The sequence below is a fragment of the Astatotilapia calliptera genome, chromosome 6, assembly GCF_900246225.1.
Source record: "Astatotilapia calliptera chromosome 6, fAstCal1.2, whole genome shotgun sequence".
NCBI classification, from domain to species: Eukaryota; Metazoa; Chordata; class Actinopteri; order Cichliformes; family Cichlidae; genus Astatotilapia; species Astatotilapia calliptera.
In genome coordinates this window covers 29046855-29065703 of record NC_039307.1, presented here as the reverse complement: position 1 = coordinate 29065703, position 18849 = coordinate 29046855, and the positions used below count along the sequence as shown (strand labels likewise).

Sequence of the window (18849 nt, the reverse complement as noted above, 5' to 3'; positions counted from 1 at the left end):
GAAGACATACAAGACCACTGATAATCTCCCTCGATCTGGGGCTCCACGCAAGATCTCATCCCGTGGGGTCAAAATGATCATGAGAACGGTGAGCAAAGATCCCAGAACCACACGGGGGGACCTGGTGAATGACCTGCAGAGAGCTGGGACCAAAGTAACAAAGGTCACCATCAGTAACACACTACAACGGCAGGGAATCAAATCCCGCAGTGCCAGACGTGTTCTGCTGCTGAAGCCAGTGCATGTCCAGGCCCGTCTGAAGTTTGCCAGAGAGCACATGGATGATACAGCAGAGGATTGGGAGAATGTCATGTGGTCAGATGAAACCAAAGTAGAACTTTTTGGTATAAACTCAACTCGTCGTGTTTGGAGGACGAAGAATACTGAGTTGCATCCCAAGAACACCATACCTACTGTGAAGCATGGGGGTGGAAACATCATGCTATGGGGCTGTTTTTCTGCCAAGGGGACAGGACGACTGATCCGTGTTAAGGACAGAATGAATGGGGCCATGTATCGTGAGAGTTTGAGCCAAAACCTCCTTCCATCAGTGAGAACTTTGAAGATGAAACGAGGCTGGGTCTTCCAACATGACAATGATCCAAAACACACCGCCCGGGCAACAAAGGAGTGTAAGAAGCATTTGAAAGTCCTGGAGTGGCCTAGCCAGTCTCCAGACCTCAACCCCATAGAAAATCTGTGGCGGGAGTTGAAAGTCCGTGTTGCTCGGCGACAGCCCCAAAACATCACTGCTCTCGAGAAGATCTGCATGGAGGAATGGGCCAAAATACCAGCTACTGTGTGTGCAAACCTGGTAAAGACCTATAGTAAACGTTTGACCTCTGTTATTGCCAACAAAGGTTATGTTACAAAGTATTGAGTTGTATTTTTGTTATTGACCAAATACTTATTTTCCACCCTGATTTACGAATAAATTCTTTACAAATCCTACCATGTGGATTCATGGATTTTTTTTTTCACATTCTGTCTCTCACAGTTGAAGTGTACCTCTGGTGCAAATTACTGACCTCTGTCATCATTTTAGGTGGGGGAACTTGCACAATCGGTGGCTGACTAAATACTTTTTTGCCCCACTGTAAATGCATGAGTTTCAGCGTTAAAGTTACTCCATGTTTACGAGGAATGCTAGACTCATTTTTTTCCTCCCATCTGTGTGGTAAGAAAAATATCTGCGACATTAAGACAGGCGGCTGCTCTTCTTGTGTGTGTCTGCAGGGCATGCGTGTGCTGGTGGATGCCCGCGACAAGCTGGGTATCAGCTGGCAGAGCTGTGAAAATGAGAAGCAGGGCATGCTGGTGATGTCGTGGGAGGGCCGCGTAGGCGCTTCGGGGGTCGAGCCCAGTGAGTTCCAGCTGTACGTAATGGCGCTGAGCGCGCTCTGGGCGGACGCCGGCATACAGGAGGCCTACACGAGACGCTCCGAGTTCCAGCTGGTGAGTAGACATTATACTCAGTCCTTTTAATATCCTCCCACGCCCCTACGAACTTTCATCACTAACCACCTGAGACATCCAAAAGTGGTAATTTTAACTGGATGATGTTTAACCCTTGTAATTATATGAAAGTGATTATTGCTATAGAAACTCTGCAAGATGCAGTAAAGTCAGTCTGTGCTTTTCATGGCAACAAGCTGCAGTACTCTGAGGTGGTGAGAGGGTGCAAAGCAAGAAGGGAGGGCAAGGTGCTCGTGTGCCAGTGCTGCAGAAAATGAGCACTTAAATCAAAGCGTTGTTTGGAATATTCAGCTTTATTATCATCTGAGCAATTTAGTATGACTTTTCTGCTCGAGTGCTTTTTCATGTGCTTTCAGTTGCAACATATGATGCCAGGGCATGCACCGATGTAGCTGCTATTGTGTTTGTTATAGTTAAACCAAAGCAAATCACCAGTGAAACAAACTGTTATCCTACTTGTACTCTTTTCCCCTGCTTTACACACATATGTGGATGTTTTTTAGATTAGCTGAACCATTGCAAAATATTTCCCTGATCCTTTTTGCTGCTGCAGAAATCTCCCGTGTGGTGCAGATACCCCTCTTTGGGATTTTGTAGACTTAAAGAAAAACAATGTATATAGACGCAAACTCTTTGTAACTGTTTAAAAGGGCATTTCACTCAAAAAGTGTTTGTTGTCTTTTGTAAACCCAGTCAATAGAAAAAGAAGAGCAAAGGTTCAAAATGTTTTACTCGTTCAGCAGTCTAAGGCAGAAGCTTCCAACCTTTACACATATCAGAGGCCTATGAGTGTGCACTGAAGATGCTCGTGTTTCTGTCAGTGATAGTTACAGTGCTGTAAAAAGTATTTGTCCCCTTCCAGATTCGTTAATTGTTGTCACACTTATATGTTTCAGATCATCAAGCAAATTTTAATATTAGACAAAGATGACCCGAGCAAATACAAAATGCAGGCGGGCAGCGTCGGCACCTAAGTTAGGAGCGATAACTCTTCAACAAGGCGACGTAGGAGCTTCAAATTGATGTTATAGGTGCATCTACTAAAAATCTTTTCTTCTGACCTCAAGGTTAGAGTAAGCTTTCTGAAAATCTTGTGCGTGTGATAGCTTGAAAACAAGACAACGTAGGATTTTGAAATTGATACCATAGGTGTGTCTACTGGATAAGGGGTAGTATAAGGAAGAGGACTCCTTACTACATTTATTTATATTATATTATCTGTATAGCACTTTAGAGCACACCTTCAACTTTATTAAAATCACCTTATCAAGCCCTTTTTTTTTAGCATTGCACTTTAAGCATGGATTTGCACAGTAAAACATTTGCACACAATAAGTTTAATTATTTATTGACTATTTATTGGGAATTTTAAAATCATTTGGTAGCCTTGTTTCAGATCCAGCACTGCTGCTCCTCATCAAGGAATGTGGTGGTTGTCTGTCAGGAGAGAAGAATGGTGATTGAGATTGAGATTAAGGTTTACCAGTAAGGAAAACTAATGCAAATGTGTGTGTGGGAAATCTAGGGATAAAAGTGGTGCAAAAAAGTGTCTGTAAGATATGATTACCCACCTTTCCGGGAACGACCATTGGTAAAGCGAGTGTGGTGAATCTTTTCGTGCTTGGGTTTTTGGGTTTTTTTAGAATATTGGGTTTGGTGTAAAATTAAAGTGTGAAATATTTATTAATATGAAAACGTGATATGTATTTATTTATTCTAATTGATATATTGTATACTGTGGTGGAAGGTTGGGATTTAAGAATTTACCTGAGAGTGGAAGAATGGTTTAGTCTGTGACAGCTGAACATATTTAAGGCTGCCGGTTGTCATTAGAGGGTTGATTGTGCTGTGAAGAAGCTCGACGAGTGAATTGTTGTAAGGAGAGCTGTATAGCAAATAAGTACTTTTTGTTCCACTACACTTGCCTTGGTCCATCTCACTGTTTCCAGCCGCTAAGGGCTGCCCTGTTACAGGTAGCACTGGCAGGATTTTTAAATGATGATTTCATATTATGAAAGGAAAGTAGCGACCCAAACCTACTTGGCCCTGTGTGAAAAACAGTTTTTGAAAGTTGAGTTTCATTATTGACATCCAGGTCTGATAACTGCCAGACCCGTTGAATTTTTAAAAATCACTTAAATAGAATCTGCCGGACAAAGTGAAGTAAAGTCACTGACATCTGTCCATCACAAAGGGTTACAAAGTCTGAGGCTTTGGGACTCCAGTGACTACAGCGAGAAAATTTGGAGCAGTGGTGAACCTTCCCAGGAGTCACTAGCCTACTGAAGTGAGAGTGCATAGATGACTCATCCATCAGGTCACACAAGAGCCAATAACGATGTCTAAAGAACTGCGTGCTTCATATGAGTCAGTTAAGGTCAGAGTTCACGATTCCATTGGGAAAACACTCTGTGGACTGACGAGACAAAAGCTGAACCTTTTGTGTCCTGTTACATGTGCTGTAAAACTAACACAGCAGGTCATAAAAACATCATCATAGCTACAGTCAAACATGGTGGTGGTAGTGTGACGGTCTGGGGCTGCTTTGCTGCTTCAGGACGACTTGCTGTAAGTGATGGAAACATGAATTCTGCTTTTTACCAGAAAATCCCGAAGAAGAATATCCGAACATCAGTTCAAGAGACCTTGGGTTATGCAGCAGGACAATGATCTAAAACGTCTCCAGCAAGTCCACCTCTGAATGGCTCAGAAAAAACAACATGGTTTTGGAGTGGCCTCGTCAAAGTCTGGATTTATATCAAACTGAGATGTTGAGGCGTGACCTTAAACAGGCCGTTCATGCTCGAAAACCCTCGAATGTTGCTGAATTGAAACAATTATGCAAACAAAATTAAAATTCCTCCACAGTGATTTGAAAGTCATTTCCAGTTATTATAAACACTTGTTTGCAATTCTTGCTGCCAAGCGTGGCGCAACCAGTTATTAAGTTTAGGGGGCAATCACTTTTTCACATAGGTTGGGATAGATTTTTCCCTTAGTAAGTGAAATCATGTTTTAAAAACAGCATTTTGTATTTCCTCGGGTTATCTTTGGCTAAAATGAACATGTGTTTGATGATCTGAAACATTGAAGTGTTACTAATATGAAAAAAAATAAGAAATCTGGAAGTGGGCTGATACTTTCCCACGGCACTCTACAATGTCCAGTTCTTCATTAGTGTTATTTTCTAGTTTCTTCTGTACACTTCCCACCTTATAATACTTAACATGATTTATGTGGTATTATGTAAAGAAATATATGAATATACTGAAATCTCTGACACAGTGTAGTCTGGGGTTTTTTGTTGTTTAAACCAGATAAACTGGCTTTAAGCTTTGGCCAAAGAAAATGTCAAGTAAAATAACGTCTGACCTTTCTGTTAAAGAAGCAGCTTAAATGACTTTTGAGGACGTATCTTTGATATCTAACATCCAAAGTGAACATTTCTTTGAATATCTACAGCTCTGGAGTTTGGTCTCTTCAGTTCCTGAGCTTAACAAAATATTACCAGGAATTGCAACACTAATGGTTTGATTTCATTAGTGTTCTCTTGGCTTTCATCTGGCTTCCATGAAACCTCAATATCGCAGCTTGATGCATGAGGGTCAGATTAAGAAAAGGATATTTCAAAATAATAACTGGAACAGCTCTGACACAAACAGCTACCGCTAATTTAAGAGCTACTTTGATGTAACTGGTTGTATGTGAACTGATGAAACCCGCTCTCATATTGGAAGAATGTAACAGTAATGTGTCCGACGCATGTTTTAAATGTAACGCAATACGGGGAACGTTTATTCTTGCATTGTACTTGGCGGTGTGACAAAAAGGGGTTGGTGAGCTGAACAATGAAATTATGATAACTTGGCTTCTAAATAATCCTCCAGAGTCCAAGACGGCATTCGAATGCATTGTGTCCAGATCTCAGTTCTCAAACTGAAGGATGTACATGTTATTTTGCTATATCGAGAGCAAAACAAATCATTGCTTTTAACTGCAAAACTCGAGCACGAATTTCCTGGTAGATGATTATTCGGGTTAAAGCCGCGGTAACCCCCAGAATCGGTGGGAGACGTGTTTAAAAGGTTGTTGTAATGGTGTGCCTTTCTTCTTGAAGGTGCCGCTGGCTTCTGAGGCTGAAATTGTCACATTGTTTATAATGATTTTGTAAGAGTAAGGGAGATGCTAAGAGAGAGCGCGAGAGAGAAAGAGGGGCTGTTGTTTTACTAAAGCTTGTTGTAAACTTGTAGTGTGTGTATATACTGCATAACAATGCAATAAAACACAAAAACGATAAAGCCGTAATAATGCAGTACATTGTCCAGCTCAGATATATTAGTTTCCCTTTTTGCTTTTTAGCCCAGTTCATCATCTTCAGCTCTCTTGGGTGAGAATGCATTTAATTAACAGGCTTTAACTTTTCCATAAACTATAAACAGCGATCAGCCACCGCAAAGCCACGGGTCTAATAGTGTTGATTTCCGTACACTGTTGACGCAGCTGACCTGCTGGAGCTTGGACACGTCCTCTGTGGTCCTGAGCAGCGGGATGTGAGCAGTGGATCCTTTGGCTGCCGGGGCCTTCCTGGATCACATTTTTCCTGTTGCATTGTGTAGATGCTCACTTGCATTGGGATAATTGGGACGGGGATCATTATCGTCTCATGTGTGATTTGTAGTTCGTGGATATTTAAAAGTAGAATGGGAGGCATAGCCTTCAGCTGTCACCAGCTCACAGTTTGGACAGCCTCTCTACTACTAAGATCAGGCCTAAAACTTTCCTTTCTGAGAAAACACATAGTTTTTATCACTCACCTTTTTATCTGCACTCTGCATTTAACCATTAGTTATTATTCATTTCTGGCTCTCCATTGTCCCCCTCACCCCCAACCATTTCGTGGCACATGGCCGCGCCTCCCTGCGCCTCGTCCTTCTTGTGGTTTCTTCCTGTTAAGAAAGAGTTTTTTCTCCCCACTGTCGCCATGTGCTTGCTCACGGGCTCATTTGATTGTCTTTACCTTTCAATATGAAGCACCTTGATGCGATTGCTGTTGTGATGTCGCACTATATAAATAAAATTGAATTGAACTGAATCGAATCTCCGAAATTGTCAAGCTGGTTGTCAAGGTCAACTCCCGGGGCTCTTTTTCATGTTCTTTGAAGCATTCCTGAGCCTTTCTGCTGCACTGAGTAGTTAGCCTGATATATCTGGTATATCTGCCCCTTCTTGGGAGGGGTTGCAACCACAGGTAGCTCCTCGTGTTTGATTTCCTGACCAAATCCCAGGATCCGTAAACAACTACATTTCTAAATAAAATCCTTACTAAATGTTAAATCTCCCATTCAGCAAAAAAAGCACCTCTCAGTTCACTCTCTGATTTGGGTATAGTCACTGGCTGACCTGATGATTTCATGCGTGTCCGCATTTAAATTTAGAATTGCATTTTTAAGTTTCAATATGATGGCAAACAACATTTACAGCAAACACAAAAGAACTGCTACTCATTACTAATCATGCTCTTGTCCTGTTTCCGTTTCCTCTGCTCTTAGCGGTCTGACTGAGTAATATTGCAAAGAAGAAGAAAAAAACTTTGCACTGTAGCCTTGCATTCCACTTCTGTAGTCATATTGATGTGGAGAGCAGGAGATATTTGCATGGTAACTGATTTACCTCAGCCTGTTTTCTCTGATCTAATAGTCGCTGATGTGCTCAAAACATCCGAGAGAGCAACCGGATCACATTAGAAATGTTTATACCTGCCAGCTGAAAAAGAAGCTGCAGTTAACTGTTTAGTACTGCACCGAGTGAAGCCAAAGTATTTATTGTCTTTTCGCATAACTTCCTTATCTCTCTCGCTCGCTCGCTTTCATTTTTTTTTGTTTTGGAGACGTTGCAAAGATGTAATTATTTTCCTCTTGACTGTAAATGGAGCCACTGAAGTGCACTCTGTGGAGTCTCTTCTCCTGAATTACATCCAGCAAACACAAACGTGAAACTCCTCACAGACAGCAGAGCAGTTCTTCTCCCTTTTAACAACGTGCAGAACATTAAACACACACAGATCAACACCAGTGGGTTGCACAAGAAATGTTTTCTTTATAGGCAACGACCACTCACCACGAGTGCACAGAAGATATGCAAGTTATTACAGTGAAAGTGATGGAGGACATTTTTATCATCATCTTTGTCTCTCTTCCTAAGGTTTTACATCCACAAAATCATCATCAGAAGGCATCATAACATTTCGTTATGTCATTTTACAAAACAGTGAACCAGATAAGCTTTTAAAAATAAGTGAAACGCTCAAAACTCATATGAAACTTCCTAAGATGAGTCACGTCTGGCAGATATTTTTTCTGCTGTCTTTAGCCCGAGCAGCCTTTGCTTTTTTTTCCAAGGTCATCTTTTATTCTCCCGTCTCGCAGGAACAAAAACAAATAGACTCCTTTCAACAGCCACTTGCTATATTTTAAAGAACATTTTGTGAGAAACAGACCGGCTAGAGAAACCATTTGTCCAATAAACGTCTACAGATATGCTGTGAAGGGCCGGACAGCTTGTCAATGACACTCAATGGTTGAGCAGAATGTCATGAATGATCGCTAACCATATTGTCAACAGAGGGAATGTCTCACGGCATCGGCATCACCAGCTGGGCTCGCTGTCTGTGCTCCGTGCATTGGCTGTAACAGCTAGTTTTATTTGGACTTTATTGAAAGTGACGCAGCAGCTTTACTGTCTGCTCGGGGCTGTGAGGACGACCTTTAACCTTGTTACGCTTTTATCGGTGACAAAACAAGCTGGAGTCACATAGAAGGTGCTTACGTCTCTGTCTCCGCTGTCTCACACTCAACAAACTGTGTGCGCGTGCTTGAGATGTACAGCTCTGGGTCAGACCGCTTTGTCTTATCTGGAGTTGCTGCGTGATAAAGTTAGTGTGTTACAGCCGCACACAGGCCTGCAGGCATTGTTCTCTCTAAAGGCCAGCACGCATAGGACTCGCATTTAGAGGCGTTTTTGATGCTCGTGGCCTGGTGCCACTCTATCAGCAGACTTGTTCAAAAGTATCAATCTACACTGACTCTGAAACACGCGCAATCTGCTCGTCACCTCAAGACAGCTATTTAAATCGCTGCTGTTCCAGTGTTGTGAATGATGTACAGTCTGTGTGGGCTAAGTGGACTGAGTGCTTCGGTTCAGCTCTTGATTTGCTTTAAAGTGGAGTAAAGCTGGTGAAAGTCAGTGTTTTTCTGATTGTCAGCAAATTCCGTAAAGAAACCAAAAACAGCAATGCATTAAACACCTGCTGGCTGTGTAGCGAACGCGCTGCACAACACTCCTTTTCTTCTGCATGGGTCCAGACTGAGTTTGAAGCAATTCTAGCAGATGTGTACCGCAGGTGTAAAGGGAACGCTTGTGTAGGTTATGATGTAAAACAGTAGTTTAGCCTCCATGTTTAAATTCTGTCCCACTGACATCATTATTGTGGCTCGGGAGGTACAGCGGGTTGTCTAGTGGCTCAATACCCAGAGTTTCACCCAATCGGAGGATGACTGTGTGCGTGAATGTTTTGGTATAGAAACAGAGGCTGAATGTGTGTGAGACTGGGTGAACGACGCTTGTAGTGAAAAACCCTTTAATTTGCATATATGAGTTTTGATTTGTATCATATTTGCTACATCTGGCTTTTTTTTTTTACAATGTATGACTTAAAAATTCATTAATTTAGTTTTTTGGGTGGAAAAGAAATCACACTGATGATGCAGAAGTGTCAAAAATTCACAAAAACTGAATGTATGAAATATGATACTCGAGGCGTTAAGGGGTTAAAGTTGTAAATTTAAAGGGGGGAAAAAAATATGTTTTTCTTTCCTGATGAAATCAGATTGCTTCACTTCACAGGGCCCTCATCATACTCCAGAGGTCACAGGTAAACAGGAAATGCTGTGAGTTTAGTGAGGAGCTACAAGCTGATACCAAAAATAGCCGTCAGCTCATTCCAGAGCTTCTTCAAAGAGCCGACGCTTCTGATAACAAGCTTCTGCAAACTCGCGACTAAAATCACAGCATTTTCTTACTGCAAAGTATAAATGGAGTGTAAAAATCGTGCATTACATGTATTATACATGGCAGTCTGTGGCGTGTGTGGCGTGATGAAGTACATCCAGCCTTGCAAAGTGAAGTGCTGTGGTAAAAAAAGTAATAATAAATAAAAATAATAGGCATTTGTGGCTTTCTAGATGTTCAATGTCAGTGGATGATTCAGCAGTGACCCATAATACGACACTATTTGCTGTCAATTGCTACTGGTATTAAAGCACGAATGAATATGAACTGCATATCAGAGCTACCGTGCCGATCTACAACTTAAACTCTATTTTTTGATTCCTTTCATCTCTCCAGCAATTCACTGTCTGAAATCATCTAGTTTGGACTATTGGAATTGAGCAACACTGCAGATCTCATTCATGCTGCTAGTAGAGCTAAAACATTTTAACCAGTGAGCCCATGAACACTGTATTTCTATTTAATATTGGGCAATCCCTGATTCACTGTCCTGCTGCATGCAGTTATTACCAATGCACCAAATTCAAGCAGTAAGTTCCCAACACATCTAACGTGTACTACAGTGCCCAGTTGTTTTTGAAATTACTTAGACCAAGAGTGTGAAATATAAGGCGCAGGGGCCTGAATAAACCTGCCAAACTGCACATGTTTTCTCAGGGATTAAATGTGTGGTTAGACACTGGAAGAAAGGGGATTTTCACTGGCCCTAACCTAACATCAAAGTGGCCCATGATGTAAAATAGTTTAAGTCAGGGATGTCAAACTTAACTTTATATTTGTCATCTCTTTTTTAAATGATTTATGTGCATGTGCTTGGGGCCCAATCGAGGATAAAGGAAGTTAAACGCTACCTAAAAAAGTGCTGGTTTTCTTTTTCTGTTCACTTTTCGGACAAAACATGGAGCAACAGCAGCCTTATTCTCGACAGCAAGAAACCAAAATGTCTGCTGTGGAGTAAATGTGCTGAGTTAGATACTCTCCGCCTCCACTTTCTTGCCGCTCTTGGAGAGGTTTTCCGGGGACACCGCAATCAGCTTTTCCCAGGCACAACTGGGCCCGAGCTGGGCCGCGAGCAGACGGGGGAGAGGGAGGAGAGTCCGATGAGAGGAAGAGAGAAAGGGAGTGGAAAGAGATGAGCGTTGAGATGGGGAGTCTCCCACAGTGAAAATGGAGCGAAGGAAAAGGGGAGATAGTGAGGGGAAAAACAAACCCAAAGCAAGCACAGGCAAGGAGTTTGTTTACTTGTAGGCTTTTCTGTTTTCCCACCACACCCAGATAACACGCAGTTTGATACAGGACATAAACATCGAACCTCCCCTGCTCGAGGAAAACAAGGCTGTAGATCGAGGAGTGACAGTAAGTGGTGGCTGCTGTCGTCAGCGTAGGTTTAGACTTTGCACCGTTCAGAGGACTTTGAAGTCTCACAAAGGTGTAAAGAGGCTATAAACGCACAAATGCGTGCGACGCTGCACACGCACACATTTCATCGATGACTTGGGCCTTGCTGAGGTTTAACATTGTGTATAGTGTGTTTGTGGTACCCCATTTTATCTATAATGCATATCCCTGCCTTGATAGGAAGAAACATAAAATATCCCCAGAGCAGGGATTGCAAATAAGATAGTGGTGGATCTGCACCAGCTAGTGAGTGCATGTTTTAGACTGATAGATTTCAAACATAATCCCTCCCTGAACAGGAAACCTGAGCTGAAGCTGAGCACAGCTGTGTTGAAGAGTATCGGCAACAGTTTCTATTCCAGACAAATCTGGAGAAAAGTGAACTGAAATAACGCTTTTTTTTCTAGAGATTTCTTGAACTCAGCTCAGAAATATAGATCACATTGAGCATTACAGCTGAAACACTTGGTTTAGATTCATTGATTTGCCACATTGATGAGGTTTTGTAAAGTTTTCTGGATTTAATTTAAATCCAAACTGAAACTGCTTCCCCCTCAGTATTAGAAAAGTAGGAATTCCTACTTCTCGCCCTTTTAAAATTGATGATGCTGCATTTGACTTCTGTCACACCCAGCCTGCGTGTTTATCATGCACAGGTTGACAAGCAAAATTTACACTTTTTAAATGTAGCAGTTTGCTGTGTCCAATACTGTAAATTTAATAGATAACAATTTGTGAACAGTTCTTTGTCTGAAATAAGCATAGACTGAAAAGAAAAGATGGTCAACTCCAGTTTTGAAGCTGCTGTCGACAGCAGGCACAGTTTTAGCTAACAGCAGCAAACATCCTCAGATTGTGCAGGCATACATAACACAGATAACAAAACTTTAAGGTGTAATTCAGTTTAACAGGTCACGTACATGAAAATTCTTCCCTGTAAAATTGCTTGTTTCAGATGTGTCGTTGGTCTCTGGGGAACAGCTCATTTTTGGAGCCAGCCTCAAGTGGCCACTTAAGGAACTGCAGTTTTTGGCACTCAGTTTTATTAATTTATTGATTCGTTTCAACGCTCTGGAGATTAAAGCCCGACTAGCCAGTATTAGCTACTTGTTGATTAATCTGTATTGACATTTAAATTTTGGAAAAATGACAATTAAAAAGTAACGAGGACAGGAGAGAAACACCCTACAATCGTGATACCAGTGGTGATGTTGCATAGATTGTCCACTAGAGGGCAGTTTGCAACAAACAACCAGCTGATCTATTCAATTCAGTTGTGTTTATTTAGCATCAAATCATAACACGAGTCGCCTTAAGTACGGTGAAGACCCTGCAATAATAGACAAAATAGTAATATAGAGACTAAGCAGAGTCGGGAGAGTGTGAACAAATGGACATATAAATGAAGGCGATGTCTTTTTGTTTTGTGTCTCTAAAAGGAAAAAATATTGGCCAACGTATCAAGATATCTGATTTTTACAGGACTAAATATCGGTCTTAAAAATCCCGTATCATCGCTGCATGAGACACACAACAACTTCTCCGCCTGACTCACCAAGCACATCGATGACTGTGCCAGTCTGCCTGCCTCAAGAACTGGATTCATGGTGTGTCATTCAAAGCTTTTGGGCATGAAGTGTAATAGTGTTGATTCATTCTTTGTTAATAAATAAAAAAAAATGTATCTATGTGGTGTCATAAAATGACACTCTGGAAAGGTCAGTGGACATTTTAAATTTTAAAATTATTCATTAGTTAATAAAAAATAGTATTTATTATTATTTGAATTGAAAGGACTGACCCACAGTAGCACTGCACTTAGTCCCACACTCAGTGACACATATACCTGTGCCCACACACACACACACACACACACACACACACACACACACACACACACACACACACACACACACAGAACAGGAGCTTATTCAGGTCTTTGCTGGAATAAAGCCTCTAATCTGCCCATTCACACCATGAATGGAGACATTCCTCCTGCCTTACTCAACACACACACAAATGCACACTCACACGCGGGCTCACATACATGCACGCTCGCACACATACGTGCTCACGCCCACATGCACGCCCAGAGCTATATTTTATTCATTTACAGCTCTGCATTACCAGGCACTAAAATCCATCCTTGATCTAATAAAATAAATTCAGTCTGAAGCTTCGACCGCATGAATGATCGGACTGTTTCATTTGTGCTGATGGCAGTTGAAGCGGCCGTGGAAACGATCTGTGCTTGAGCGCGTGTGCGTGCGTGTCATTGCGGGCGCACACTCACGTGCGTGTCTGTGTCTGTCTGGTGTGTCTGCGTATCCCTTCATCTCTGGGAATTCCCCTCTCCCTGCTTTTCCCTCCAACCAGCCTCCCCTGCCGTTCGTGTCCGGCTGAACCAATCAGAGCCCCCCGGCTTTGTGTTTCCTATTGCCAATGACACCGTAGGTCAGCAGCGGGGTCACCGGTTCACATCTCACCCACTCAGAGGTCACGTTTCCTGGTTGTTATGGGGCATGTCAGGGCCAACATGAAGAGTAAGAGTTGTTTTTTGGAGTTTTTTTGTAACTGTTGCTCGTTGATCAGTTTGAAAGAAACCGAAACATCTGGAAAAAGCTGCTGTCAGCACGGCATTACAGAGGAATAATGTTATATTGTAGTGTGTGCGTGTGATGCAAGTGCTAAACTGACTTTGAAACTTTGAGTTCTGTCTGACTCGCTAATCCCTCCCTCCCCCTCTCCTCTCCTGTTTTCACACGCACAGCTGTTTCCTGAGGGAGGAAGAGAAAGGTTCATTTTTAAACTTTTGTTGGGAATCAGCCTGATTCCAGTTTGAAATGCATATACCTATTATTCCTGCTTGCTTTCAGCCCATTTACAGCACATGAGAATAGCACGACACTCTGAAGATCAAGCTCCCGTGCTGTAGAGAAACCAAATAAACCTTTTTCCTCTGCTGCAGGCACCCGCTGGTCTCCATTCATTTCCAAGCAGCATGAAAATCAATTAGCAGCCTCTTAAAACCTGAGTGAGCTGTGCGATCCATTGCAGTGAAGATCGGTGTGCGCTTAAACCACATTACTATACAACAGTGGATGGTGGAGCAGTGACAAAAAAGCACACATGGTGCTCATAGTAATGGACTACACATCTCAAGTTTCAACAGTTGTCTAATTGAGTTTCGAAGCTAGCAAACATGAAAGGAACCAACCGCTGTCTGAAGTATCAGGAAAGCTACATCCAAAAACTTCAGCTGTGCTATATGCATTCAGAAAGAGTCGGCGAAGATCTTGGATAATCTTGTGTGATCTAAAGTGAAAGAGTTGATAGCACACTGGGATATTCCACCAAATTAAGTTTTGTGTGTTCAGCGCAGACACTGTGGTCATTTTTAGGTACTTCCCTGATGACTGATTTGGTGGATGTTTGCAGAGGATATGAAATGATTCGAATCATGTTCTTTCTATAGACTGGAACATGGTGAAACTGTACAGCGTGACGCATGAGTCATCTTATTGTGTTTCCTTATTCCTGTGAATTAAGTCACGTTCATCACATTTTCTTATCCTCGGTTTCATTTCCCTTCTCCGTGTAAATCGGCTGTGTGTGGAAGTCAGTTTGTGTTTTGATACGTGCCCACGTGCGACCAGATTTATTCATCACAGGGTCGCCTTGTGACGCCACAGCCTACCTTTTGTGCAGTGTGTTGTCTGTTATAATCTCTCATTTGTGTGAGTATTTCTGGTCTGTATACAGTCATGGTAAAAAGAAAGGACACCATCTGTGTACCATAGCCAGCACAAGTCTTAAAATGATGTAAATACAGCCTCAGACAGGGCTGGACTTTGACTTGTCGCTGCCATGATCTTTTCAGAGTGTCTTTCTCCTTGCAGCCATTCCAAACAAGCCATGCCTGTTCAGTGTTTTTCTGATTGTACTGTCATGAAATTTAACATTTAACATGCTAACTGAGGCCTCCAGAGCCTGAGATGTGGCTTTTCAGTTTTTTGGACCTTCCACCCCTGCAAAGATTGGCATCTGTCTTGACTGTTTTCCATTTGTCAATAATCTTTCTCCCTGCAGAGTGATGGGATTAAAGTTACTTTAAAATGGCTTTATAGTCCTTCCCACATTGAAACAATTAACTTCTTTAAGATCATCGGTAAAGGCTTTCCTCCTTGGCGTTGTGCTAACAAACACCTAATTGCTGTGTTTACACTTGCTGATGATCAGTTAATCAAGTGCACCTGGTTGCTAATTACCATTATAAGGAGTAAGGATGTACTTGGCTTTTCACACACACTTTTTTAATGAATATATAGTAACAAAGTGTAACTATCTATCAGGATGTTGTTGAATTTTAAGAGCTGGTAGGGAGCAGATTATTTTTATTGTGTCCTGAAACGCAAAGTGAAATATCTCTGTGTTTAACTTTGTCTGGCTGCTGTTTGCCGTTAGGCAGATTATTCACTGTAAGTTTATTAAATGTGAAAATAGCTCTCTGCTCCAGCTGGAAAATTGGTGCAGTCAAATCAAACAGCTGTGTTCAGAAACAAGGTCGTTCAGAGTGCTTTACAGAGACGAAGTCGAAAACAAAGAGATATTTAAAACGCATATTTGCATAGGGGTCACGATGTGAAGCATGCACAGATAAGTCATGATGGGAATATAACTACAACCTTATTGTTTCCCACGTTCACATATGTCTAGTTAAATGTATCTGGCATGCTAATGTTTACTCTAAAATGATCATCAGGGCAAATCCGAGTCGTTTCTGCCACAAACTCGATAAACGCGATGTCAGAACAGCGTTAAAACTGTGGGGGTGTGATTGTGGGCCTCTATAGAAAACAGTTTTTCTCTCTAACGGCTGATCTTTAGATCACAACACGGGGCTGTCACACCAGCACAATGAGCCGAAAGAAGCCAAAACCTGTGGTGAGCCGCACCTCGGGTTTATATTCTCTGCGGGTTTGTAACCGCGATTTTTCATATCAAAAGTCACTGTTTGATCCTTTGTTGATTGGAAAATGTGGATCAGTGCAGCTTGAATGTCATCTTGAGCTTTGAAGAGCTGTGGACTCGTGGCAGGTTCTGTGTGACACGATAACTAGATGTGATCAAGCTGCGAGCTGCACAGATGTGATGGGACTAATATGATTGTGGTCGTTCACATGGTTTCTGTCCTTTGTTGCAACGATTGATGTCTTGTTAAATTAATAACCACAATACGACAGCTTCCATGGAAATGAGAATTAAAGAAGGAAGAAATACAAGAAATGAAATCGTTCCGATAATGTGATCAAGAGCCATAATTTGATTATTTTGAGTCTTTTAAGTTTGCTTAATGCGTATAAGATGACTCAGGTCTGTGTCGCGGCTGTAATGGATTCTTTCCTTCTCGTCTGCAGAGTGAGTCGGTCAAATACTTCTTGGATAACTTGGATCGTATTGGACAACTGGTGAGTCATAGTGACTGGTTTAATCTGAAGCACACTCTGTACTTTTTACTTTGCAAGACAATGTTCTCATATCCTTTTTCAGAGCTACATTCCCAGCAAGCAAGACATTTTGTTTGCAAGGAAGGCGACTAAAGGGATTGTCGAGCACGACTTTGTCATCAAAAAGATTCCCTTTAAGATGGTGGATGTTGGAGGGCAGCGGTCCCAGAGGCAGAAGTGGTTTCAGTGCTTCGACGGGATAACCTCGATACTCTTCATGGCCTCATCGTCGGAGTACGACCAGGTACGTGCACACACAAAAAAAAAAACACGTTATCAGCCTAATTATGAAATGCTGATGCAGTCGGAGCGTTTGGCAGACGAGTCTCTTGACTATTGGGATTGCGAAATGCACAAGAAACATCAGAGAGACACACAACATTTGCGGTAAACACAAAGCTCTCTTTGTGGTGCGCTGAGGAAACTTCATTGTTCCCACAGTCGTGGCTCGAGTTCAAGTCAGCGGTCATATGATGACGACTGAACCCTTAATTGGCATGCAGATAAGACCTGAAAAAAATAAAACTAGACAAAGAATAATGTTGAGCCAATGTGATTCCAGGTCTTGATGGAGGACCGCAGGACAAACCGTCTGGTCGAGAGTATGAACATCTTCGAGACCATCGTCAACAACAAGCTCTTCCTGAACGTGTCCATCATCCTCTTCCTCAACAAGACGGACTTGCTGGTGGAAAAGATTCGCACGGCCGACATTCGCAAGAACTTTCCTGAGTTCAGAGGAGACCCTCGCAGGCTAGAGGACGTACAGGTAACCCGAGGTTTCACAAAACTCTGAATGCAGTTGCAGATTTTGAGCGTCTTCCTAAAGTGCTCCATTATCTTTCTCAACGCAGCTTTGCAACAGTGGTAACTTTCATGCATTCCAGAAGAAGCTGCCCATACATGGGTCGCTGTAGCAGGTCATCTGCTAATCGGAAGTCTGCATGCCAAATATCCTCGGACAAGATAGTAATCCCAGTTGTGTAAATGTTAGATAAAAAGAACTTACATAAGGAAGGGTTTGCATAAATGGGAGAGAATGGGTAACTGAGGCAAGTTGTATAAAGAGCTTTGAGTGCTCAGTAGAGTAGAAAGGCTCTATCTGTTTACCATGTAAGCTAATAAGGACCGAAATTTCTGTCATCACACACGTAGGTTGTTATGGGCAACAATGAAAGATGTAAAGGAGCATTTATAAAGACATCAGTTTATTACCAAGGCTTTATTTTAAAAAAGAACTACAGTTAACATTAATACTGCTAATTAAAGGCTTGTTTTTCTGCCAACTCATATTTTCTCTCGTTTCTGCAGAGATAATCCAGGTTGCTTCTTTAATAAGGCTTTTAGCATCCGTGACTGAAGTCAAGATAATTAATGATAATCCTAAAAGCTGGATTATAGAGCAACACTCAAAACGAGCGCATTACTAATACTACCTGGGTTTCTCTGCAACCTGTGTGTTACAGTGCAGCTTTCTAAATGTTTTTAAGTACTGGTACTGGTTTCTTACTACAAATCTCATCCATCCCATGTATGCCTTTAAACCTAATATCCATACTCGGGGTTCAAAATGCACATTAATGCAGTCAGGTATTGAACCGCTGACCTTTACAATTTTTAGCTGACTCGCTCTTTCTCCTCGCTCCTTTCTCCTGTAGACGCCGGCTTTGTGACGAGCAGATTTTAGCGCAGAAGCATAAGATTAGTAGTTTTCAGCATATTTTTAAGGGTTTAAAACATGTGAGCATTTTAACTAGTTATAAAAGAGGAAATACACCAGTATTTTTCTCACAGCCTGTAAGCCGTGTTGATCACTGTTTTGTTTTTAACCGTCAGATAGAGCATCGCTTCAAACTGAGCAGCAGCATTAGCGCCTTTCCTTTCATGAAGGATGAAAAGGAGTCACTGAAACACATTTGCTTAGCACTGAGAGCTGTTTTCAGGGCTTCCAACTCCATGCTATCTGGTTACTGAGAAACCTTCTGGAAAAGACTTATTATGCTCCCTGTAGCTCTAGATTTTTATTCTTGGACTCTACTGGATTAATTTTGCATGATTTATTTATCTTGCACTGTTCTGATCAGGCCCCTCAGTTCATCCACTGTTTGAAGCAAGCTTTCTTAGCTCCTTTCTTCAGATTGGTTCTCCTGTGCAAACAGAAGGTTTAAACGGCAGGTGGGTGGGGCTTCCGTGCTTGCAGCCAGAGCCTTAGTTGACCATATTAAGGATATCTGCTGTCGTTACAGCATCAAGAGTAGAAATATTTAAACAGTGTTTAGAGCAGTGCTTGCACATACAGTGGGAGAAATAATCACTTGATCTTCTGCTGAATTTATAAGTTTGCTCACTCACAGAGAAATGAACAGTGTCTCGTCTTTATGAAAGTTTCATATTAATAGAC

At 41.8% G+C, this 18849-nt stretch overlaps 1 protein-coding gene across 1 annotated transcript in view; it reads left to right on the top strand.

Annotated features, from left to right (window-relative positions):
- Positions 1-18849, top strand: part of gna12a (guanine nucleotide binding protein (G protein) alpha 12a) — a 29765-nt gene that overhangs the window by 6304 nt on the left and 4612 nt on the right. The window contains exons 2-5 of the mRNA XM_026171542.1: positions 1237-1455; positions 16359-16409; positions 16492-16692; positions 17011-17217. Of these exons, the coding sequence (XP_026027327.1) occupies positions 1237-1455; positions 16359-16409; positions 16492-16692; positions 17011-17217 (678 nt within the window). The remainder of the gene's footprint in view (positions 1-1236; positions 1456-16358; positions 16410-16491; positions 16693-17010; positions 17218-18849) is intronic.